The sequence below is a fragment of the Mustela nivalis genome (assembly GCF_964662115.1).
Source record: "Mustela nivalis genome assembly, chromosome: 15".
Lineage (NCBI taxonomy): Eukaryota > Metazoa > Chordata > Mammalia > Carnivora > Mustelidae > Mustela > Mustela nivalis.
The window spans coordinates 35592693-35619467 of NC_139034.1; the positions used below are offsets into that span (position 1 = coordinate 35592693).

Here is a 26775-nt window from a genome sequence, read left to right on the forward strand (position 1 = left end):
ACTAAACAAAATTTGGGAGGAAAAAGCCCAGGACCCTTTATGTAACAGGAGCAAATGAGACAGATGATTTAGGAGGGGCTGATGTCAATAATGTCAAATATCACACATGGTAAGAGACTGAGAAAACACAGTCTCTGAAAATCTTTCAAAGGACAGTTAATGGGGTGACTGATGAGAAAGCTGGGCTTTGAGATGCGAAAGCAGTAGACACGGGGCATATACTACATATTCATGCAGCTTTGTAGTTGACAGGCAATAGCACTAAAGTTACTGAGGTCACGAGAATAATGAAGCGAAAGGAATAACAGGAGTCGAAGCTGGGGAAGCCATGTTCTTGGTTCTTAGGGGCTTGGTGGATGGAAAGAAACAAAAATAAAACAACAAAGACAATTCTAGGTCAGTATATTTCTGATAAAGAGCTTTTCTATGGAAATGGATCAATTGGTCATTGCTCAAAGTAACTGATAAGGACTCTTAGAGGGGAAATTTCTGCCTTCAGGTAGCTGACTCTTAAGAAGTCTTTGAAAAAGTCTGTGATATCTAGTTTCCAGTTATTGAAAACCTCTTCTTCCAGCTCTTTAATGATTCCTTCTAAGTTCACAGAAATTAGAGTTAAAAAGTGGACTGAGAAAAGATTTGTTAGATAATCCTGTTCATCCTCTTGCCAAGTGCAGAATTGTTACCTATCAAGCATTTTCTAGCCTGGAGTGCCTTTTACTGTATCAAGTGAACGGTGTCCCCACCACTTCCCTTAGATTATTATTTCATAATCCTATTGATCTCACTGTGAAGATACTTTTGATCCTCATCCTAATGTTCCTTCCTTCTGTACACTTGATACACCATTAACAGCTTGTCCTTAATAACGTCCTCGCAATCCCATCTCCTCTTATCCACAGCCAGTTTGCAATATCCAGGCAACTAAAGCACCTTCTCCAGAACATCTGGAAGACACACAGTTCTTCAGGGCATCATCAGGGTAAAGGATTTTAACATGATAAAAGATAAAGAGTCTTCAGAATTTTATGTTTCTTTCTTTTTTAAGATTATATTTCTTTGAGAGAGAGAGAGCATGAGAGGAGAGAGGGTCAGAGGGACAGGCAGACTCCCCGTGGAGCTGGGAGCCCCATATGGGACTTGATCCCAGAACTCTGGGATCATGACCTGAGCTGAAGGCAGTTGCTTAACCACCTGAGCCACCCAGGTGCCCTGAATTTTATGTTTCTAATGATAAAACTTTCCCATTCTGATAAAGTTTCTTCCACTTTCCAGAGATTTGGGATAAGAAGGATTAATAAGGGCAGTGATGTTTTAAAGAAAGGGGCAAAGCCTTTGTCACTTCATTACTTATGACCAGTGTCTCAGTGAAAAAGTGTCCCAGATTACTCAATAGAGAAGTTGGAACATCCTGGGTAGGGAATGTGAAATTTATAAGCTAAGACATAAACTTCATGTTTTGTCCATAATTAAGAGATGAAGCATACACTGGTTATATCCTCTGATATACTTGAAATCATATTCTTGAAATGTGCTGTCTTAGTGCTTATTATGGTCAATTTGTCACTAGTATAATAGGTTGTTCTCAGAGAAAGTCTTGGCCAGTGTCCACTTGAGGTTTTATCGTGTGCTGCCAAACAGCCATCCCAGTTCACCAGATTTATCCTCATGGATCTTCTAAGCTCATCATTCCCAGAGGTGCCCAGATGGAAACACATGCAATGGGTTATGTGACACGAGAGGAATACTGAGCTTGGGGAATCCACTTCTTTTATAGAAAATAGTAAGCAAGTCTTTCTTTGTCCCAGAAGGAGACATCAGGGTTGCTGGCTGTAAACACAAACCTGAGAAATGGCCCATAAAAAGAGCTGTCAGGCCTTGCTTCTAAGTTCAAAAACCACTATATCCCATTTTCTCCAAAATATCTTGACAAGATGTCACAGAAAACTAAAATTCAGCATTTCCAGAACTGGATGCATCGTCTCTCACACTTGCCTCTTTCTCTGTTTTCCTATTCACCAGGGCACTTACTCATCCCCAGCACTGACCTCATCCCCCAGCTCACCAGCTGTTTTCTCAGTTCCGCCTCCTAAATGTCTCCTATGCTTGCACTCTGCACACCACCGACCTGGGTTTGGAGCCCTTATCATGAAAAATAATAGACTGTTTGCAGGAGACTCCAACCTGGCATCCCTGCCTCCAGTTTCATGTGCTCCTAACGTGCAGAGTCACTCACAGAACTCCTGCGCTTAGCACTTTTCAGTACTTGAGCTTTCCAGATAAAACCCAAACTCCTCTTCATGATCTACCTACTTCTCCAGCTTCAGCTACTGACATTTCCTCTGAGTTTTCATACAGACCTTTCAGAAAAGAGCTGCCTGTTGACCCCAGGGTAAGCACATACCTTTTGCCATTCTGGACTCCATGTCCTTAACAAGTTAGCATTACTTGGCATACAGTAGGCATGTAATATATGTATATATTATATATGTATAGATAGATACTTATCCAGTGGCTGAAAAGAAAAACAGTCTTAGCTGAAATGAAATGCCACAAAAGTCTGGCTTGGGAAATGAGTTAGTTCCACATTCTCTCTGTATTCCCCTCCCCTTAACCAGTCATAAGGATGGATCTCTTGTGACAAATATTGCATAATTTCAATTTGTAGGCACCAAGTGAAAACACGGAAAGAGGGAATCGGTGTTGCATATATACTACTTCGGTTTTTGTTTTAATTAATTAGTATTTTATCTCACTTTTTAAAATTTTAATTCCAGTGTTAGATCAGTTTCAGGTGTGCAGTATAGTGATTCAGCACTTCCATACATCACCCAGTGCTCATTGCTCCTTAATCCCCATCACCTATTTCCCATCCCACCACCACTCTCCTCTGTTACCATCACTTTGTTCTCTACATAAAGAGTCTGTTTCTGAGTTCGTCTGTGTCTCTTCCCTTTGTTCATTTGTTTTGCTTCTTGAATTCCACATATGAATGAAATTATATGGTGTTTGTCTTTGTCTGACTTATTTTGCTTAGTATTATACTATCTAGCTTCATCCATGTTGCAGCAAATGGCAAAATTTCATTTTTTATGGCTGAATAATATTCTATTATATATGTGTGTATGTGTATGTACCAGTTTTTACCCATTCATCTCGTGATGGACACCTGGGCAGCTTCTATATCTTGACTAATATAAATAATACTGCAATAAACACGGGGTTTCATGTATCCCTTTGAATTAGTGTTCTTCTGTTTTGGGGGTAAATACCCAGTAGCACGATTATTGGATCATAGGGTAGTTCCTTTTTACTTTTGAGAACGCTCCATACTGTTTGCAACAGTGCCCATACCAAGTTGCATTCAGACCAACAGTGAAGAGGGCTCCTTATTCCTCACATCCTCACCAATACTTGTTGCTTCTTGTGTTTTTTATTTTAGCCATTCTGATAGGTGTGAGGTAATATCTCAGTGTACTTTTGATTTGCATTTCCATCATGATCAGTGATGTTGAGCGACTTAACATGTCCTTACTGGCCCTCTTCAAGTTTTCCTTGGAGTAATATCTGTTTATTGCTTCTGCCCATTTTTAATTGGATTATTTGGGTTTTTTGGTGTTGACTCTATGAGTTCTTTATATATTTTGGATACTGACCTTTTATCAGATATGTCATTGGCAAATATCTTCTCCCATTCAATAGGTTGCCTTTTAGTTTTGTTGTTTTCTTCACTATGCAGAAGCTTTTTATTTTGATAAAATACCAATAGTTTACTTTTAGTTTATTTTTCTTTTTGTTTCCCTTGCCTCGGGAGACCTATCTAGAAAAATGTTATAGCTGATATCAGAGCAATTAGTGTCTGTTCTCTCTTCTAGGATTTTTAGGGCATCATATCTCAGGTATTTAATCCATTTTGAGTTTATTTTTGTGCATGATATAAGAAAGTTGTCTGGTTCCATTCTTTTGCATGTAGCTCTTCTGTTTTCCCAACACCATTTGTTGAAGAGACTGTCTTTTTCCCACTGGATATTGTTTCTTGCTTTGTCAAAGATTAACTGACCATATAACTGTGAGTTTATTTCTGGGCTCTCTATTCTGTTTCATTAATCTATATGTCTATTTTTGTGCCGGTACCACACTGCTTTGATTACTACAGCTTTGCAGTACTGTTAAAATCTGGGATTGTGATACCTCAAGTTGCTATCACTATTCAGGGTCTTTTTGTGGTCCCATACAAATTTTAAGATTCTTTGCTCTAGTGAAAAATACTATTGCTACTTGATAGAGATCGAATTAAGTCTATTGATTGCTTTGTGTAGTATGGACATTTTAATAATATTTTATTCCAACCCATGGGATGTCTTTCCATCTACATCATCTCAATTACTTTCATACTTTTCAGATTACAGGTCTTTCACCTTCTTGGTTAAATTTATTCCTAGGTATTTTATTATTTTTGGCACAACTGTAAATGGGACTGTTCTCTCAATTTCTCTTTCTGCTGCTTCATTATTTGTGTATAGAAATGCAAGGTATATATACTGATTTTGTATCTTACAGTTTTACTTATTTCATTTATCACTTTGCTGGTAGGTTTGTTTTTTAGTTTTTAGGATTTCCTATATAAAGTACTATGTTATCTGCAAGTTCTTACCCATTTGGATGTCTTTTATTTCTCTTTCTCACGTGATCACTGTGGCTAGGACTTTCCAGTACTATGCTTAATAAAAGTAGTGAGAGCAGATACTCTTTTCTTGTTCCTGATCTTATGGGGAAAGCTCTCCGTTTTTTTACCATTGAGTATGGTGTTAGCTATGGGTTTTTCATATATGGCCTTTATTACAGTGGGGTATGTTTCCTCTGAACTTACTGTGTTGAAGGCTTTTATCATGAATGGATGTTGGACTTTGTCAAGTGCTTTTTTGCATCTATTGAAGATGGTAATATTTTTATCCTTTCTCTGATTATCATATTGGTTGATTTGAGGATATTGAAGCACCTTGTATCCCAGGAATAAATCCACTAGATCATGGTGAATGCTTTTCCCCCTGCCATGGTGAAGGATTTTTTTTAATGTATTACTGGATTTGCTTTGCTAACCTTTTGTTGAGGATTTTTGCATCTATGTTCATCAGGAATAATGGCCTGTAGTTCTCTTTTTTTTGTAGTGTCTTTTTTTGGGTTTAATATCAGGGTAATTCTGCCCTCCTAGAATGAATTTGAAAGCTCTCCATCCTCCTCTGTTTTTTGGAAATAGTTTGATAAGAATAGGTATTAACTCTTTAAATATTTGGTAGAATTCATCTGTGGAGCTGTCTGCTTCTAGACTTTTGTCTCTTTGCCTTCTAAATCTGGATTTGTTTCCTTCCTAAGATTTGAGAAGTTTTCAGCTATTATTTCTTCATATAACTTTTCTGCCCACTTTTCTTTCTTTTCGTCTTCTGGGATCCATATACTGCAAATGTTATTATGCTTGATGGTGTTGCTGGGTTCCAGAAGTCCGTTTTCATTTGCTTTTTTTCTCTCTCTCCTGTTCAACTTGATTGCTTTTTATTACGCTGTCCTTCAGGTTGCTGATCCATTCTTCTGCTTCTTGTGTACTATTTAATAGTTTTGTTTTTTGGTTTTTTTTTTTTTTTTCTTAAGATGGGGAGAGGGGGGCACCTGGGTGGCTCAGTGGGTTAAAGCCTCTAACTTTGGCTCAGGTCGTGATTCCAGGTTTCTGGGATCAAGCCCCACATCGGGCTCTCTGCTCAGCAGGGCGCCTGCTTCCCTTCCTCACTCCCTGCCTGCCTCTCTGCCTACTTGTGATCTCTGTCAATAAATAAAATCTTAAAAAAAAAAAAAAAGTGGGGGAGAGGGAGAGTAGTGGAGAGGGGCAGAGGGAGAAGGAGTGCAAATCTTAAGCAAGCTCCACACCCAGCATGGACTCCAACATGGGGCTCGGTCTCACAACCCTAAGATCATGACCTGACCTGAAATCAAGATTCAGATGCTTAACCGACTGAGCCACCCAGGCACTGCCCATCTAGTGTATTTTTAATTTCAGTTATTGAGTTATTCATCTCTGATTGGTTCTTTATGTTTTGTCTCTTTCTTAAGGGTCTCACTGAAGTCCTCCACTCTTTTCTTCAGTCCAGTGAATATATTTATGACCTTTACTTTAAATTCTTTATGGGACACGTTACTTATCTCTGTTTCATTGAGCTCTCTTGCTGTGGTTTTGTTCTTTCATTTAGGGCATATTGCTCTGCCTCATTTTGTCTCTCTGTGTCTGTTTTGTGTGTTAGAAATGTCAGCTACATCTACTCCTCTTGAAAGTAGTGACCTTATGAAGATGTCTTGTAGTGCCTTGAAGTGCAGTGGCCCCTCTTTACCAGAACGTGGAGCTTCAGGGGTGTCTCCTATGTGTGTTGTGTGTGCTTTGCTGTTGTGCCTGAGCCGCATTATGCCTCAGTCCAGTCACCTTCAATGGCTGTCTTTGACTGTTGTGAACACGGTTTGGTCCCTCTGTTGTTAGTGGGCCAGTCTGGACCTGTCCTGAACTTGAGTTGTCAGACAAGACATTTGCTAGAGAGGCAGTAGCACCAAACTGCAGGATGCTCTTCCTTACAAGCTTTCACTGGTGGGCGGGGCTCATACCGGGATCTCATAATAAATCTCAAATCAGATATCTGCCCCCAGCCCACTGCTACCTGTAGCTGGACTGCTGTGTGTAGTTATCTTCCTCTGTCCCCTGGGCAGGAGTCCCTTTGGTGTGGTGCAGGCCCATCGGGAGTGCTTATGGCACTGCCAGGCTTGTGGCATGCTTTGAATGGGCTCTGACCGAGGTCATATTGTAAGGGGCATGTCTGCAGGATAATTCAGGGGTGGAGCATGGGGTGTGAGCAAGTGCATGTGTGTACTGTGGGAAGGGACCTGGACCTGCTCTATAAAACCCCTGCTTCAGGGCTGAGACCTTATTAGCAGAAACAGCAGGGGCAAGGAAAGCCACATTAACTAGGTATGCTCGAGTCTGCTTGTGGAAGGAGACCTGGAGCAGAGGCCTGGCTAGAAGGGGCATGTCCACAGGAGAACAAGGGGTGGGATGCCCTGCTGGCAAGCTAGGTGGAGAGTCTGGCACACTACTGGTCTCCACAGGTGTCTGTGTACTGGGAAGCAGGGGCAAGGCAGTAGTACTTTCCAGCTCTTGTATTGCTGGAGGAGTCTCCCAGTGATCCCTGCCCCTCCAGCACATGCTCTGAGACTAGTGAACAGTCTCCCTCTCATATACCCCAGGCATCTTCCAGACTGCTGCTTCTGCACTCTGTGTCTGCAGGGCTGTTTTTGTGTTGCCTCTGCTAGGGCATGGACTCCGTTTCCTCTCACTTGCCTGGCTCTCCCAGAGAGGAGCCTGTAGACTTTTAAAGTTCTAGGTGTTAAGTCCTTCTGATTGTAAGAACTCATGAAATTTCTTGCCCCTCTGGTTTCCAAAGCCATGTTACAGGGATTGATCTTTCCTGTGCAAGTTCCCTGTGCCTGGATGCCTAGTTTAATCGTCTTTTTCTCTCCTCTGTCCACACCCACAATGTCCCTCCATCCTCCTGCATACAGTATCATGGGTCCATTTTGCTCCCCATAATGTCTCTGTCTTTCCTAGCCTCTTCAATGTGGTAACCTCTCCACATTTAGCTGTGGAGAGTCTGTTTGCCATTCTTCAGGTTATCTTTCAGGTCATTTATACTGATGTTATCTAGTTGTCCAATGGGACACAGTGAGGCTAGGGTTCTCCTACTCCACCATCTTCCCCGGAGGTCCCTCTATTTTTAATTTTTTGAGGAATCTCTGTACTGTTTTCCAATTTACATTCCTACTGATGGTTCATGAGGGTTCCTTTTTGCCACATCCTCACCAACACTTGTTGCTTCTTGTGTTTTTGATTCTAGCCTTTCTCACAAATGTGAGGTGATAACTCGCTGCTGTTTTGATTCACATCTCCCTGATGATGAGTGATGCTGAGGATCTTTTCTTCTGTATACTGGCCATTTGTAGATCTTCTGAAAGCCATCCATTTGGGTACTCTGCCCATTTTTAAACAGGATTGTTTGGAGGGTTTTTGGTGTAGAGTTGTGTAAGTTCTTTACATATGTGGGATATTAAGCCTTTATTGAGTATCATTTGCAAGTATCTTCTCCCATTCAGTAAGTTGCTTTTGTTTTGTTGATGGTTTCCTTCACGGTGCAAAAGCTTTTTATTTTGATGTAATCCCAATATTTTATTTTTGCCTTTGTTTCACTTGCTGTAGAAGACCTATCTATAAAAATGTTGTTAACACTGAGAAATTACTGCCAGTCTTTTCTTCTAGGATTTTTACATTTTAGGTTTCAGATCTCACATTTAGGTATTTAGTTCATTGTGAGTTTATTTTTGTGTGTGGTGTTAGAAAGTAGTCCAGTTTTCCCAAATCATTTATTGAAGAGACTATTTTCTTCACTGTGTATTCATGCCTCCACTGTCACAGATTAATTTACCATATAAGTTTGGGTTTATTTGGGAGCTCTCTACAATTTTGAAAACTACAGGTTTGTTGTATATCCTGAAATGTGGAATTCTAAAATCTCTGGCTTTTTCTTTTTTAGGACTTCTTTGGCTATCCAAGATCTTCTGTGGTTCCACACACATTTAATGAGTATTTGTTCTAGTTTTGTGAAAAATGGTATTGATATTCTGATGGAGGTTGCACTGAATATGCAGAGTACGCTGGGTTTTATGAACATTTAAAAAATATTTTCCTAAATCATGAACATGGAATATATTTCCATTTGTTTTTATCTTTAGTTTCTTCCATCAATGTTCTATAGTTTTCAGAGTATAGGTATTTCACCTCCTTGATTGAGTTTATTCCTAGGTATTTTATTCTTTTTGGCACAATTATAAATGGAGTTTTCTTAATTTCCCCTTTTGTAACTTCATTACAAATGTATAGAAATGCTATTGATTCCTGGTTATTACTTTTGTATCCTCTCACTTTACTGAATTTATTACTTCTGGTAGTGTTTGGTGGAGTCTTTAGGATTTTCTATGTATAGTAGTATGTCATCTGCAAATAGTGACAGTTTAACTTCTTATTCACAAATATGATGCCCATTTCTTTTTCTTCACTGACTGCTAAGCCTAGGACTATGATGAATAAAAGTGGTGAAAGTGGACATCCTTTTCTTGCTCCTGATCTTACAGGGAAAAAACTCTTTTGTTTATCCCCCCCCATTTAGTATAATGTTAGCTATAGGCTTTTTTTTTTTTTCTTTTTTTTGTTGTTGTTAAGCTTTATTTAATTTGAGAGAGAAGCAAGGAGAGGGAAAGAGGAGAAGCTCAGGCAGCCACCCCACTGAGCAAAGAGCCTGACTCGGGGCTGTATCTCATGAGTCAAACACTTAACCAACTGAGCTACCCAGATGCCCCAGAGATGGGTTTTTCATATACGCCCTTTGTTATGTTGAGGTATGTTCCTTCTAAACCCACTTTGTTGAGAATTTTTATCACGAATGGGTGCTGAATTTTGTCAAATGCTTTTTTCCATCTACTAAGATGATCCTATAATTTTATTTTTTGTTTTGTTGATGTGGTTGATTGATTTGTGAATATTGAAACATTCTTGCATCCCCAAAGTAAACCCCACTTGATTGTCACGAATGCTTCTTTTAATGTATTGTTGAATGTGTTTTGCTAATACTTTGTTGAGGATTTTGTTATCTATGTCCACCAAGGATACTGGCCCGTAGCCTTCTTTTCTTGTGGTGTCTGTCTGGTTTGGATACCAGGGCAATGCTGACCTCATAGAATACATTTGGAAGCTTTCCTTTCTATTTTTGTGGAATAGTTTGAGGAGAATATGTATTAACTCTTATTTAAATATTTGGTAGAATTCATCTGTAAATCCATCTGCTCCTAGACCTCTTGTTTTGGTAGTTTCTTGACTCCCAATTCAATTTTTGTTACTAGTAATCAGTCTGTTCACATTTTCTATTTCTTATTGATTGGTTCTTGAAAGACTATTATTTTGTTTCTAGAAATTATCCATTTTTTTCTAGGTTGTCCAATTTATTGGCATATAATTTTCTATAGTATTCTCTTAATCACCTTTTTATATCTGTGGTGTCAGGTCTGTCTCATCATATTTCATTTATTTGGGTCCTACTCTTTTTTTTCTTGATGAGTCCAACTAAGGGTTTATCTTTTTTAAAAAGCCAGCTCTTGGTTTCATTCATTCATTCATTCTAGTCTCTATGTTATTTATTTCTGCCCTGATCTTAACCTCACCTTGGGCTTTGTTCTTCCTTTTTCTAATTTCTTGAGTTGTAAGGTTAGATTGTTTATTTGAGCTTTTTCCGGTTTCTTGAGGCCAGCCTGTATATGATGTTTACCTTTTAGAACTGTTTTCATTGCATTCCAAAGATTTTGGACTACTGTGTATTCATTTTCATTTGTCTTCATGTAATTTTTTATTTCTTCTTTGATTGCTTTGCTGACCCATGTATTGTTTAGTATCATGTTGTTTAGCTTCCATATGTTTGTTTTTTCCTAGTGTTTTTCTTGTGATTTATTCCCAATTTCATACCAATGTGGTCAGAAAAGATACATAGTATGATTTTAATCTTAAATTTGTTGAGACTTAATGACCTAACATACAATCTATTTTGGAGAATGGTTGCATGTGCACTTGAATGCATATGGGGCTCCTGGGTACCTCAGTAGGTTAAGCATCTGTCTTTGGCTCAGGTCATGATCCCAGAGTCCAGGGATTGAGCCCTGCATCAGACTCCCTGCTTACTGGGGAGTCTGGTTCCCCCTCTCGCTCGGCCCCTCCCCCCATTCATAGGTGTGCATGTGTGCTCTCTCAAATTTTTTTTTCTTTTTTTTAAGAAAAAAATATGTATTCTCTTGTTCAGGGGTGAATATTTTGTATATAACTGTTATGTCCATCTGGTCTTATGTGCTATTCAGAGACACTGGTCTTTATTGATTTTTCTGCCTAGATAATCTATCCATTGATGTGAGTAGAATGTTAAAGTCCCCCACTACTATTGTATTACCATCAGTTTCTCTTTATGTTCACTAACATTTGCTTAATATATTTAAGTGCTCCTGTGTTAGGTGTGTAGATATTTACAACTGTTATATCCTCTTGTTGCATGGATCCCTTTATCATTATGGAATGCCCTTGTCCCTTGTTAAAGTCTTTGTTTTAAAGGCTATTGTCTAAGTATTGCTGCCTCATTTTTTTTGGTGTTTTTTTTTTGGTTTGTTTTTTTTTTTTTTTTTTTTTTTGCTTTGATTTGCATGGTAAATGTTTTTCCATCCCCTTCACTTTAACTCTATATGTCTTCAGGTCTGAGGTGAGTCTTTTGTAGGCAGCGTATAGACGGTCTTGATTTTTTACCCATTGTGCAACACAATGCCTTCTTATTGGAGCATTTAGGTCATTTGCATTTAAAGTAATTGACAGATATTTACTTATTGCTACTTTATTTGTTTTCCAGTTGTTTTCTAGCTCTTCTCTGTTTCTCCTCTTGTTCTCCTTCTTTGTGATTGATGAGTTTATAGTGTTATGCTTGGATTCTTTGTGTGTGTGTGTGTGTGTGTGTGTGTGTGTGTGTGTGTGTATCTATTACAGGTTTTGGATTTGTGGTTACCAAGAGGTTGAAATAAACATTCTAAGTAAATAACAGTCTATTTTAATCTGATGATCATTTAAGTTCAGACACATTCTTTAAAAAATTTTTTTGATCCCTTCTCTTCTCTTTTTACTTCCTTCTCCATATTTTATTTATATCCTGTTGTATTTTATATCTTTTTATTCATATTTTATTACATCTTATCTGATCATTTCTTTTCCACTTAAAGAAGTCCCTTTAACATTTCCAGTGAGGCTTACTTAGTGGTAATAAACTCCTCTATCTTTTGTTTGTCTGGGAAACTCTCTCTCCTTCAAATCTGAATCCTAACCTTGCCAGCTAGAATATTTTATGTTGTAGCCTTTTTCCTTTCAGTGCTTTGAATATATCATGCCACTTCATTCTGGCCTGCAAAATGTCTGCTGAAAGAAAATCAGCCGATAATCTTATAGGTTTTCCTTTGTAGATAACTTTTTGCTTCTCTCTTGCTTTTAAAATTCTCTTTACCTTTGATATTTTAATTATGTATCATGGTGTGGACCTCGAGTTCATCTTATGTGAAATGTTGTATGGTTCTTGGACCTGGATATCTGTTTCCTTCCCCAGGTTAGGAAAGTTTTCAGCTATTATTTCTTCAACTAAGTTTTCTACCCCTTTTTCTCTCCCTTCTGCAGAGACCCCTATAATGCAAATGTTTGTTTGCTAGATTGTGAGATTCCCTTAACCTATGGGTTTTTAAATTCTTTCCTCCTTTGCTGTTCAGTTTGTTTGCTTTCCTTTACACTGTCTTCCAGATCACTGATATTTTTCTGCATCCAATAATCTGTTGATTCCCTCTACTGTGTTTTTTAGTTATTGTGTTCAATTCTGATTCTTTTTTATATTTTCAATCTCTTTATTGAAGACCTCACTGAATTCTTCTACTCTTCTCTCCAGCCCAGTGAGCATTTTTATGTTCACCACTTTAAAATCTTTATCAAGCATATTGCTTATCTCTCTTTCACTTAGGTCTTGTCCTATTCTTTATTTTGGAGCATATTCCTCCATTTCCCTATTTTCCTTAATTTCCTGTGTTTATTTCTATGGATTAGTGAAGCAGTTACTTCTTCTTAATTTGAAGGAATCATCTTGTATGGTCATCCCCTGGGTAGACTGTGTGTGCTTGGTGACCTTTGCTGGTTAGCTTGAGCTGTGACTGGCATGGGCTCTGGGTTCCAGTGCTTTCCACGTAGCAGGCATCCTGTCTGGATAGCTAGCTGAAGTGGATGCAGGCCAGGGTGTCCTGGGATATTATGCACTGAGGGCACCCTGGCAAGATAGCTGAAGCTGAAATGGGTAGTGCAACCTATGGTGTCTTAAGACATTGTGTACAAGGCATGCCTTGGAAGGGTGGCTGGAGCTAAGGCAGTGTGCTTGCTAGGAGTTCTGAGTTGTCTACATAGAGAGTGCCCTGACAGGATAGCTTAAACTAAAGTGGGTGCAAGCCAGGGTGACCTGCAGCTCTTAGCACAGAGGGCACATTGGTAGGCTAGCTGAAGTGAATGTAAACTGGGATGTTTCAGGACTCTTGGAACAGAGGATGCATTGAAGGGGTAGATGGCGTTGAGGCAGGGTATAAGGCAGCAGGTTCTGGGGCATTATTGCAGGGAGCATCCTGGCAGGGCACTGAAAACTAAACTGGGCATGGAATGGTGTGGTCCCTGAGCTGTCTACACGAACTGTATCCTGGCAGGACAGCTGAAGCAGTTGCAAGCCAGTTTGTCCCAGGGCTCTCCACATGGAGGGCAACCTGGCAGGACAGCTGTAGCTGAATTGGGTACAAGCTGTGGTGTCTTTGGGTACTCCGTGCAGGGGGGTCCATGGCTAGGCAACTGGAGCCAAGGCCAGTGTGGACAAGAGTGTTTTTGGGGTGCTCTGTACATAGGATAACTGGAACTGATACAGGCTTGGGCTGGGGGTTCCTGGTGTACTACATGCTGGGGGCAACCTGGCAGGGCAGTTGGATCTCAAGCAGATGTTAGCCAAAAGGTTCTGGAGCACTCTACACTGGAGGCACCCTAGCAAGGCATCTGAAGCCAAAGTGGTATAGGCCCCTTGAGTGTTCTGGGGTGCTTTCTGCCTGTGACCTTGGAATGAGCTAGAGCTGTAGTGCTAACCAAGGGCATTCCTTTGGCTGCCTTGGTGGGCCAGATGGTACTGGTGTGAGTCAGAGGTCTAGGGCTCACCAAGGCAGCAGGCCAGTAGGCCACCGGGACCGTGCATCATTCTGTGTTTTCAAGGTGTGTGCAAGGGGTAGTGAGTGTAGATTATGTTTATCAACCCCTCCCACCTGCAGAGCACCCCAGCAGCTACCCCTACCATTTGGCAGTTTTAGAGCTGGCATTCTAATAGGCCAGTTGATCTTTTAAACTATGGCTTTTTTTTTTTTTTCCTGTGCCCCACCATCTGAAGCTGGTGTTTGCCTAGGGAACCTGGGGCTTGCTGAGCTGGCCAAGCCAGCTATGGAGACTGGACCCTGATCTGGGCTATGCTTTTAAGGTTGGGATGTAAACCGTCTTGTTCTCCAATCTCTCTGACTCAAAGTGTGTTTCCACAGCTTTTCCACCATTTGGTGGCATTCAAGGGCTGGCTCTTTTAGATACTAGTCACTCTCTTAAACCATGGCTTTTTTCTGTGCCCAATTGTAAGGAATTTCTTCCAGGTCTTCAGTATTTTCCCTCCCCAGTGCCTGCCATTCACAGCGTGGTGGTTGGGGGCTCCCTTCCTTACTGGTCTCTTACTCATCTCTTTTGCCATTCTGTCTTTTGTCACCCAGAGGCTGTTCAGTCAGCCTTAGTTCTTCTTCAGGAGGAATTCTTCTATAAATAGGTGTAACTTGGTGTGTTTTCTGGAGGAGGTGTGTTCAGAGTCAGTGTTGCCATCTTGGACCAGAACCTCATAGTCTGAGCTTCTGTACCATGCCTGTGACAGGCTTGGCCTCCAGGACACTTAGCCAATAGTAATGCTTTTGAGTGGCCACTGGTTGGTTCACTCTTCCCATGATGTTGTGGACCCAGATCTCCCAGTTTGCTGGGACACGCCTTGCGCTGTAAAGGAAATGACAGTTCCCTTTTTGCCAGCTCTTGACACCAGCTTATTACAGCATGCAAGCACCACCTGGAGCCTGGCTGGTCCACTTCATTAGGTCCTATACCACTTCTCAGAATAGTTCTTCTCCAGAAAGAGGTAAGAAAAGCAGCAACATATCTATGCTGGGCAGAACCCACAGTGGAACCCGAAGATGGAAGCATTCCCAAGCCTCAGGTCTCTGTTAAGCCCAGGCCTAGTGGATGCTGCTGAAGCCTCGCAGGGGTGTGTCCACTCCAGAGTCACTGAAAGTGACCGTGCCAGGGAACACATTTGTGGGCAGCAGAGCGCTTGCTGCAAAATTCAATCTCAAAGATATTTCCTAGGACTCATCTCTTTCCATTCTCATTTACCCAAGCCTAAATCATCATCAGAGAATCAGTCAGTGGTAGGCCGTATCTGGCTTCTTATAGAATTTGCTGGGATCTGCTCAACGTACTTGCCAGCTCTGAATATGAGACAAGTGCCTAATAAACCCTTTGAATGGTCTCGGTCTATTCTGTCCTTGCCATTTCCTGCTGGTTCTGTACGTCCTGCCTGCCTTCTGTGGTCCCTCTTCCTTACTAAACCTCGATCCTCAACCGTGTGATGACTCCAGGACACCACTCAATTTTGTCAATTAATGTGGGCTTACTGTCTGCTAAACTCTTCTCAGTAATTTCATTTGGCTCCAGTTATCATCCAGGCTGTGAACAGATCACCCCTTCTTGAGAGATTGTTTCCCTGCATCCCTTGGGTTCATTATTTCTTAAATAATACTATCACCCTCCTAGTAATATCTTTCCATCTCTTTCCTCCAGAACTCTTCTAAGCCCTTAAAACATATCCATATGGTATTTCATCACAGAGGGAATTCCTTTACCTTTCCTGAAACTCCTTTTCTGAGCTCATCTACATAAATCACTGAGTTTGTTTGGTTTTAAAATTCTGGACTCTCTTTCTCCCGACGCTGGTTCTCAAGATCCCTTTTTGGAAGTATAAGAGCATCTTTCATCTCTAATGGTCTTTTATGTCTGGCTGGCTCCAGCCTTTCTGTGGACCATTCCTTAAACCCTTTCTGATTCCTATCCTCCTGGGCACATATCCTGTTATCAGCTTCAGGCCTCACTGGTACCCTCTTAGCCAACCAGCATCCTCCTCTGATCTGTTACCACATCACAGTGATTCCCTGAATTCTTTACCTTACACCCACCTTTACCCTAAATCTGACCTTTAGAGGAGCCTCCAAATTGCTCACCAAATATTGCCAATTGCAATTTCTTAGCAGAGACTTCTTTCCTGCAATTTCTAATTACCCCTGATTTATAAAGTACCAGCTCATAGGTTAAACACAGCTCATGGAACTTTGGGACTGACATACACTGAAGTTTTTCTTTTTTCTTTTATTTGAATGCCTTCAGATGGGGTTTGTGCTACTCACATGCTCAACATGTTCCCAATAATTTTCTATATTCTTCTATCTGTCCAACTTTACTGATTTGTATTAACTAGATCAATATCTGTAACCAGTTCTAGCCCTGGCAACACCTGCCAAACCTTCTGCCCAGACCTTCTAAATTCTCTTTTATCCCTCCCTACGTTTAACCTCTAGCCTTGTGACATCATCTAATGGAGTATCCTTAACTCTTTGCTCAATATGCTCGTCTTTCTTGGAGACCTGTCTTTCAGTGAGAAACTTTCCTCCAAAACTCAACTACTCTAATGATTCTAACCCATATATGTATGTCTCTGGTCGTTACATTTGATTTTCTATTAAATCATTCTCCATTTTGAATCCTAATACAAAGTCTGGGAGAATAGGAGTTAATTTTTTTTCTGTTTCTAAATAAAAAAGACCATTGGAAGAACTAAAAATAGTTCAACTTCAGTGTTCTACATGTTATTGGTTTGTTGTACAATTCTTCATTTTTGGTTTCCAAAGAAAATAATTTCTCAACCTTTGCTTTATCTACCTTTTCCAGTTGTGTATAAGGACATGTATTTATTCAATGTAAACCCTTCTAATAACAATCCTATCTCACCTTCCCAATAGGCCCTATTTCCCCACACACTCGTACAAGTTACTAGCATAGTAATATAAATCAGTCTGTGCATGCTTTGGGGGAAGTTTTTTATATTTGAAATAAAAACATGTTAAAGTAGCTATAGTCAAACAGACTTTGTGATGGGAGTTTAATCAACACATTGGACAAAAACCTAAGATAATTTATGCCAAATTTGCCACTTTTGCATAGTCCACTTGATTTGCTGGAAGCAGTAACTAGGAACCTAAGTTTTAGTATTACTTTTCTGTTTTGGGGCACATAGATAAATTATTTATAAAAGTTGATGTTCAGTTATAAATGGAAGTGATGACCTTATTTATTGAGTTGAAAAGACCTGGTGGCTTTTATTGAAATGCACAAAATCTACATGCATGCCTATATGGTTTTTGTTTTTTAACCTCATAGGAAATCAATGTGTTGACAGTTGCATTGGTCAATCAAGACCGAGAGAACAATATAGAAAAAAGAAGCCAAGGCTTAAAATCAGAGAAAGAAGCTCTACTAATCGGTAAGGAAATTGTTTTCCTCATCCTTTGTCTTAAATAATATTAAACTAACTCACCTCCAACACATTAACAATTGAAAAAGCTTTGCCTTCTGGTCAGAGGTGAGATTAACTTTGTCAAGATAATATTACACTTACACTTCAAATTAGGGACATACAAATTAAGGGGTTTTGCTCTTCTGTAACCATGTGTATTAGTTGGCTGTACAACATAGAACTGATTACAAGATGACCAATTATTTTGTATCTCATATGTTAACAAACCTAAATTCCAAAATTTGGAAGGCCAGGTTGCATCCAATCCAAAAGTTGCAAATCAAGCCAGATCCCCAGAATCAAAAGAGGCTGCATCCTGAGGTCAGCCCTATAATGCTGATGGTACAGGGACATCTGGACTACCACCAATAGGCTAATCCACGCTTCCCTGCCCACATCTGGATCCATTTAACCAAGATAAATAAAACGAGCTGGCCACTAAGGAAGGGGAAGGAAGGGAAAATTTTACTGTTATTAGCCCCACAAAATACATCTAGGTGGTTGTTGTTGGTTTTTTTTTGGTCTGGACCAGAGACAAAGCTCTGACTGATCCCTTTTTGAGAGCCTCATGAGCACACAGATCCAGAAGTAGTACTTACTCTCACAAGGAAGAATTCTTGATGAGGATATGTTGGTGATGTGCCTGGGCCCCCACTGTGGAAGCTGGTATGGTTAAGGACTCTCTCCATAGTGCTCACTCTAGAGAAAGAGAAGCTGTCCTCCTCGCTCTGTGATGCCCAGCACTGATTCAAGCTGCGCCTTGGCACTGACCGTGGTGTGAGGCTCCAAGTTTAAACTGGCTCCTCCTTGGCACTGTTAAGAGTGAAGAATGAGGTTGTTGTGCATGTGAGACAAATTGTTCTTCTCTAGTTGGTATTCTGGCAGAAGTAGCACCTGGCTGCATTTTCTAAATAATGCATGTGCTCACCTCAAAATGACAGGTACACCAGGGCCTGTAGAAGTTGGCACAGGAGGAATTAAATTCAAGATAGTCCAAACTTCATCCATCATATATAGATTTTTCAACTACAGGGCTATTGAATATGACATCAACTTAGAGATACTCCAAGGAAAACCAATTATTTTTTTCTCTCTCTGATGATATACAGCTGTAATAACGTGCCATGCACAAGTTTCATAAGACATGCTGATGTGTTATCAGTTCCAGGAACCCAAAATGAACCTGTATGTAGTTGGCAACTGGATTTTTCTTCTATTGGAAAATGTGACAAATGCTGACAGCTGTTTCTCTTTTGCTCAGTGTGACAAAGTTGTGATATCCCCATGATTTTAGGGTGTGAACAAAGCACACAATGATCAGTAAACATTCCTTCTCTAAGTGTGAATAATACAGACCACTTGAAACTTTAAAAAATGGGAATGAGTCTCCATTTTTTAAAATTCCATGCTTCTCACTAAGTACTTCTCCTTGTATTTTGTGCTTGGAGAATACAGTTTACTTACACTGTCTCCTAAATAGTACTACACACATACACATTTTTCTTTTCAATCAGCTCCCTCAAAATTTAAGAAATGATCTGCTTTACACAACATAGGTTAATGAGAGTAGATAATTTATAACATGTTATCTCTGTGTAGGTCTTTACTATTAGGAAATTCACAAGTATATGAGAAAGAAAAAAAAAATTTAGTAAGTCAGAATCTTCAATAAAGAGCAGCCACAAATGGGCACCTGGGTGGCTCAGATGGTTAAGCATCTGCCTTCAGCTCAGGTCATGACCTCAGAGTCCTGAGATGGAGTCCCACATCAGACTCCCTCCTTAGGGAGCCTGCTTCTCCCTCTGCCTATGTCTCTCATGAATAAGTAAAAAAAAAGAAAAAAGAAAAAAAAAGTAGGCATAACCAACTCTAAATTTTCCAGGATTTCCCCCCTCATTTTTGGTCTTTTGATCTGGTTTACCTGTATTAGCTTTTGACACTCCTTTGATCACTATATGAGAATGTTTAGGTAGAAGGGAGGCTAGAGACTCAAGTTTTTTTTATTAAAATAAACTTGGGAGTTTCTTTTTTTCCCCTTCATTTCTCCATTACCTCTCTACCTTGGTACTTTATCTTACTTTACCTTAATGTAAGTTTTAAAATGATGTGTTTTCCAATCCATACCCTCCCCCAAAATACTGAGGTATTTAGACCTGTCCTCAGACAGAGTAATGCAGAGGAAAGCCATGTAGAAAACAGTTTCTAAGACTGGCAAAATCGATGCTGCCATTAAGTGTGTCTCTCTGCTGAGTTTGGCCATCCATACTTTGTAGAAACCTGAATGTTGGGACCCAAAAGACCTCTCCTGCAGCTTCTGGAATCTAGATAAGGGTTGTGACAGGGACAGAATGACAGACTATGTGGTCCCAAACTGCTTTGGACCAAACTACACAGAGAAAGGAGTTTTTGGTGCTGAGACTACTCTTTTCTGAAGAACACTTGTAGGTAGAATGACTCTGGGAGTCCCCTGGACTTCTGCTGTATGTGGAGAGGTCTGGAATACTCTTTGCAATTTCCCTGGAATCTTTCCTTGGAATAATTAAGCCCATATAGAGGGTAAAATGGGCCTACTCCAAATCAGCCTAGAAGGCCAGGAGCATAGCAAAAATCTACCTTGAATTGGAAATAGTTATTAGCAATATCTTTATCACATATGGGTACCTATATTATATGCTATATGCAAATATATTCAGATAACACTCTTGGGACACACAAATATTATATAAAAAAGCAGAGTGGCATAAATCCTGATTTCCTGGAAGAGAAGCAGTGAATGAGAAATATGCTGTTGAAATAGATTCCACATACAGAGAATGTAAAACTGAGGCTAGAACTTCCTAAACAATAAGCAGTGCTAATTACTTGTGACACTAATGTATCTGGCAAAAGTGTGTATTCTTTCTACACATTCTCATGTCCTTTTTATAAAATTGAAGTCTTTAAGACGTAACGTAGATATACATATCAGTGGGATTTCACTGATACTAGTTGGAGTCTGGCAGATTTGGATTGAGTCCCTTGACAGTTCAACCATTCTGCTTAACTTTCTGCTTGACAGTGAGGATTAAGTCCTATATTCCAACTCAGCTAAAAAGATGGGTCCTTAAAAAGCACTTTATTATTTTGATTTCTGGATTATTTTATAATGAATCCTTATAAAGACAGGTTCACATATAATTAGATCTAAAAGAATTACATGATTATGGAGGGCAATGCAGGGTACTATTTTATAGCTCACAACTCTACAGTAACTACACATTAGGTCGGCCTGATGTTGTCTAGCATCTAAGCCCGAACTCCTAGTCCTCTTCACATTTGGCCTACGCTTGGATTTGGCATTCACTGAACTTATATGGGATAGAAGGAGACAATACTTTTGATTTATAACCAAAGTTCTGAAACCACTAGCTATTGTTATGAAGAATGGATCAAAAGAATTTTTATTGATAGGTAGATAGCTCAGAAGAGATGTGAACAGTGTAACTCTGGTCTGTATCACTTCACCTTCTCTTTTTAAGTAATTCTAAGAAGTAGATTTCCAGTCCTGGCAGCCCTGATTGGCACCCCGTCAATGCTGGTCATCACTGTAAATCCCACCCCGATATAGTCAGAACCTTCTTAAGAGCTCTGTTGATAAAGTTTCTTTTCTTCAGAACTTCCCCAGACCTGTGGTTTAAAAACCAGCTGCAAATTCTTAACGATAAGGCAAACTTCTTTACTGATCACCCTGACTCCTCTACAGATCAGGACATACATGTTACGGGGAACCAGGATGTTGCCTTCCGTCAGTGCCTCCCCTCCCCCGGCAATTTCCACCCCTACCACTGGTTCACCCGTCTGCACACAACCAGTCTCTATCTGAACAGGAACATTCCCCCTGATAATGGATGTTAGGAAGCAAATGAGTGGACTGTAGAGAAATACACTTAAAGAAGGTTAAATGGTGAGGTTTTGGTGTTTTCAGTGAATGGAGTCGATGCTGGATTTAGGCTGCACCTGAGAAAAAGTAATCTGAGAAGTGTGTGCTTCTCTGAAAGCTACTGACCATAAAGAATGAGTCATTGACCTAAATCTTGCTTCCAAAACACAAATGTCCGTATCAATAAATCAACAAACATTTGTCAAGAGCCTACTAAAAAATTACCAGCCTTCATTGTGGAAAGGAATCATCTGGGCAGTCTGTTTAAAAGGCAGAATCTCTGCCTCCCCCAACCAGGTAATGTTTATTGTAAAACTGACATCCGAGGTGACACTCAAACAGGCACTGATGGGACCATGTTTTGAGAACTAGTGGCCTGCCATATGCCCGAACCTATGTTCACCAACAGTAGTGATAAGATGATCTCTTCCCTCAAGAAGTCATAGACTAGTGAGAAAGAAAGCAGTTAATGACAATGAAATATGGTTTGTACTAAAATCAGAAATCCCGAGAAAGGGCTACTTACCCTACAGATGCCTTGTTAGAAGAATGGACAGTCAAACAAGTCCTCAAGGATGCATAGAGTTTCTCTGAAGGGATAAAGGAGTTGTCAAGGCCTTTCAGACACAAGAAATGAAGTACTGAAGGGAGCAGATATAGTCTCAGGGGTTTAGTTATAATAAGACTGACAAACTTTTTAAATTTTTTTTTAATTAAAAAAAAAAAAACAGCTAACTGTGCAAGATCAAGTTCAGTACTCACCAGATACGTGGACCAAACTGCTTTTTGGAAAATAAAAGCTTTTCAGAATCCCAGCGCACTGAGAAGCATGAGATTAATCACAGTGTCGGGTCCAACTACCCCTCACTCACAGCCTCACCTCGGCCCAGTTCCCATAATTGGTTTAGCGCCCTGCAGCTGCTCACAGATACCTGTAGGCTCATGGCTTAGTGGGAAATCCAGATTTCCCACGGCACCCTCCTGGTTGCCTCTCTGGTTCAGTGTTCATGAAGCCTTGTAGGCTGCAACAAGAGGCAAGAACATTTCAGGCTGGCTTCTGGTCAGGCCTCTTTTGGTTTTCAGCAAGACAGAACCATCCAGAAAGACAGCTGTTCCTCTGCAGAGCTGAGGTTCCTGAAACTCCCTGGGAGGCCCTCTCCCCCAACAAGCTTCCAGGCCTCAGAGATATCTGAAGTCCCCAGGAGACCATCAGCAAATGTGGACATAGGGAAGGCTAATCTCAGCCAGGACGTTACAAGCTGACACAGGGAGTTTGGAATGAAATTCCAAGCAGCCAGAGGAAGGGGAGTCTGTTCTGGTAGGATTCCATCTGACCAAAATGAATATATAAACTGATATTTTATTCTCAACAGGTAACCAATAAACTTGTTTAAAATAGGAGTCCATCAGAAAAAAAGATGGGAGTGGGATCGATTGGCCTTGTGACAAATCACAGTACCTGATGATCCCTGAACAGCCCTCAGCAAAGGAGGCCTGTTCTGAGTACAGGCAGATGGGGGCATCGATTCACCGGGCAAGTCACTGATCCATAATGGATCTGATTCCTCACACTGTCCAAAGCTAGGAGATCTGATTAGATGGTCATCTTCACCTCACTACTCTGTAATCTATGAGGACTACTAGAAAAGCGGCACTGCCCTTTGGGTGGTGATGTTACATGTAAGCAGATACTCATACCCTCAGCATATGAACGTGAACTCTACTGTCTCATACCTTAGAAACAAAAGAGAAGGAAAGCTTGTCTTGACTCCAACAGCCCATTTCCCTCCTCCCCACCCAAGCCTAATTCTCCAAAGCACAGTCTACACTAACAGCTTCTATCCCCCCACCCCCCACTCCCTCTCCGGCCACCACTCCAGGATGGCTGGCACCCTCACACTGAAGTCGTTCTGTCATCATGACCAGAGCATGCCATGTTGCCAATTTCTCAACTCCCTCCATTTGTCATCATCTGCACGTTATACAGTGGACTCCTCACCTCTTCTGAGCAGAAATACTTTTCTTCTCTTAGCTACCATGACACCATTCTTTCTAATTGATCACTCCTACTCAGTTTCCTTTGATGAGTTTTCCTCAACCTCTAAATTTTGGGCTTCTTTGGGGTTTGGGCTTGAGGCCTCTTCTCTGCCTACAGAATGTCAATATGCACTTTGGCTTAGAATCCCTTTTTGTGGCCACTGATTCCCAGATACCATCTCCAACTACCATTTGGTGTCTCCATTTAGATGCTAATGGACATCTCAAATTTAAAAAGCCCAGAAGAGAACGCTTGATTGCTTGATTCCCCCTTTTCTTTCTTTCTTTCTTTCTTTCTTTTTTTTTTTTTTTTGCTTTGTATATTGGTGGCTATGTATTTTTTTTTTTTAATTTTCAACATAACGGTATCATTATTTTTTTCACCACACCCAGTGCTCCATGCAATCCGTGCCCTCTATAATACCCACCACCTGGTACCCCCACCTCCCACCACCCCCACCACTTCAAACCCCTCAGATTGTTTTTCAGAGTCCATAGTCTCTCATGATTCACCTCCCCTTCCAATTTACCCCAACCCCCTTCTCTCTAACTCCCCATGTCCTCCATGCTTTTTGTTATGCTCCACAAATATGTGAAACCATATGATAATTGACTCTCTCTGCTTGACTTATTTCACTCAGCATACTCTCTTCCAGTCCCGTCCATGTTGCTACAAAAGTTGGGTATTCGTCCTTTCTGATGGAGGCATAATACTCCATAGTGTATATGGACCACATCTTCCTTATCCATTCATCCGTTGAAGGGCATCTTGGTTCTTTCCACAGTTTGGCTCTGTGGCCATTTCTCCTATAAACATTGGGGTACAGATGGCCCTTCTTTTCACTACATCTGTATCTTTGGGGTAAATACCCAGGAGTGCAATGGCAGGGTCATAGGGAAGTTCTATTTTTAATTTCTTGAGGAATCTCCACACTGTTCTCCAAAGAGGCTGCACCAACTTGCATTCCCACCAACAGTGTAAAAGGCTTCCCCTTTCTCCACATCCCCTCCAACACATGTTGTTTCCTGTCTTGCTAATTTTGGCCATTCTAACTGGTGTAAGGTGGTATCTCAATGTAGTTTTAATTTGAATCTCCCTGATGGCTAGTGATGATGAACATTTTTTCATGTGTCTGACAGTCATTTGTATGTCTTTATTGGAGAAGTGTCTGTCCATATCTTCTGCCCACTTTTTGATATGATTGTCTGTTTTGTGTGTGTTGAGTTTGAGGAGTTCATTATAGATCCTGGATATCAACTTTTTGTCTGTACTGTCATTTACAAATATCTTTTCCCATTCCGTGGGTTGCCTCTTTGTTTTCTTGACTGTTTCCTTTGCTGTGCAGAAACTTTTGATTTTGATGAAGTCCCAAAAGTTCATCTTCACTTTTGTTTCCTTTGCCTTTGGAGACATATCTTGAAAGAAGCTGCTGTGGCTGATATCGAAGAGATTACTGCCTGTGTTCTCCTCTAGGATTCTGATGGATTCCTGTCTCACATTGAGCTCTTTAATCCATTTTGAATTTATCTTTGTGTACAGTGTAAGAGTCAAGTTTCATTCTTCTACATATAGCTGCCCAGTTTTCCCAGCTGATTCCCCCTTTTCTTTGCACTAATATGCTCCTCCCTAGTATTCCCTGCTGAGAAAATGCTACCACCTAGCTGCTCAAGCCAAACAGTGAGAATTCCTTCTCCTAAGCCCTTACCACTCACAAGCCTTCCACCAGCCCTACCTTCAATGCCCACTGCCCTTTGGTCCAGACCACAGCTTACCACGTCAGGTCTTTTTTTTTCTTTCTTTTTTTTTTTTAATAAGATTTTATTTATTTGACAGAGAGAGATCACAGGTAGGCAGAGAGGCAGGCAGAGAGAGAGGAGGAAGTAAGCTCCCTGCTGAGCAGAGAGCCCAATGTGGGGCTGGATTCCAGGACCCTGGGATCATGACCTGAGCCAAAAGCAGAGGCTTTAACCCACTGAGCCACCCAGGTGCCCTACCACTTCTTGTGCGGACACTTCTAAATGCTCTCCCAGTTTCCTTTTCATCTATTCACCAAACAGCAACTTGAATGAAATTTTAAAAACACAATTCAGATCATATCATGCCGCTACTTAGAACTCTTCTGTTGGTTTCCTGCTATTTTTAGAATTTAATCCACATCCCTTCCTCTGTCAATTCACAGTCCTAAGTGATCTGGCTCCCTATGCATGCTGTACCACCACTCACTAGCCAAGTCTGTTCCTGCCAGTTCATCTCCACCTCAGGTCTTTGGCGCATTCTGTTGACTGTACCTGGAATAATCTTTCCCCAGGCTGCCTGTGGCTGGCTCCTTCCCATCTGACACAGGAAAATTTACCTTCACTCCACCTTCCCATGTGAAGTAGCACCCTACCAAACTTGAGCCTCTTTTGTCACCATGTTTACCACTACCTGAAAATATTTCCTTTATTTTTAATCTTTGTGTTTATCCTCTGTAACTTACCTAGAATATAAATTCCCCCAGAGAAGAAACCTTGTCTGTCTTGTGCAATGCTGTGTCCATAGCACTTTGGCAGCTAACTGTTGCTAAGGATATACTTAAAGAAGAGTGAATGAAGCAGTAAAAATCTAGCACTTTTGGCTAATTTAAATGCTGCTGCTTCCTTAGTCTTAGGTCTAAAAATGAGAATAAACTCAATGATTCTGATAGAGAAAGCTCAAAATGGTTTTTTATGTCCTTATTTAAATGCGCCTTCCTAATGAGGGGCTTGCCACAGGTTGTACAGAACTGGTCTATAGGTCTTTTTTTTTTTTTCTTATTTTTATTTATTTTTTCTTTTTTCTTTTTTTTTTCTATAGGTGTTTCTAAAGCAATTTTTAAGATCCTGAAATACGCAGAAAGCTCAAGAGTACTGACAGCCTCCTCTGTTCCTTTTTCAAAATTTATTTAAATTAGCTACTTACACTTGTATTTTCCTAGTTAGGAAACCCATTCTTAAATACGGAGACTTCTGCTTCTCCATGGAAATAACCAAGACCAGGGAGTGAGTCTGTCCCTTTGGAGATCCAGCAGTTCAGTCCTGGCTCCATTCTCCACCCTCGGTTGTCAGTGTGTTTAACCGAGCTCTTAGATCCCCTCCCAGAAGACTATGAAACAGTCTCCAGTTTCTGGTTTGCGGCATTGCTCATTAGATTATGAGCTACACCTGTCCTTTTTTCCATTCTCAGGAAATATCCTAGTTCTTTTAAAGGAGCTACAAAGAGGCTTTAATTGATTATTCAGGAAGCCCCACCTCACCCAGCCCATGAATCCAATCCCAAACCAGGGCTTAGAAACCACATTTTCTCAAATGGCATGACTAATGCTTCTGTGATGAGATGTGATGGGCAGCGGTAGGGTGGGAGTAGGGAAGAGGAGGGGCGCAGTACTCCAGAGGATATGACTAATGTTTCCCATTTCTGCTGTATCTCTAGCAATA

The 26775-nt window shown here is 40.6% G+C and overlaps 1 protein-coding gene across 16 annotated transcripts in view; it reads left to right on the forward strand.

The window, feature by feature from the left end:
• The window catches only part of ENOX1 (ecto-NOX disulfide-thiol exchanger 1), a 563146-nt gene that overhangs the window by 522000 nt on the left and 14371 nt on the right, over window positions 1–26775 (forward strand). For all 16 annotated transcript variants that reach the window (XM_082701321.1, XM_082701317.1, XM_082701322.1 and 13 more), the window contains one exon: window positions 17228–17330. In XM_082701321.1, the coding sequence (XP_082557447.1) occupies window positions 17228–17330 (103 nt within the window). The remainder of the gene's footprint in view (window positions 1–17227; window positions 17331–26775) is intronic.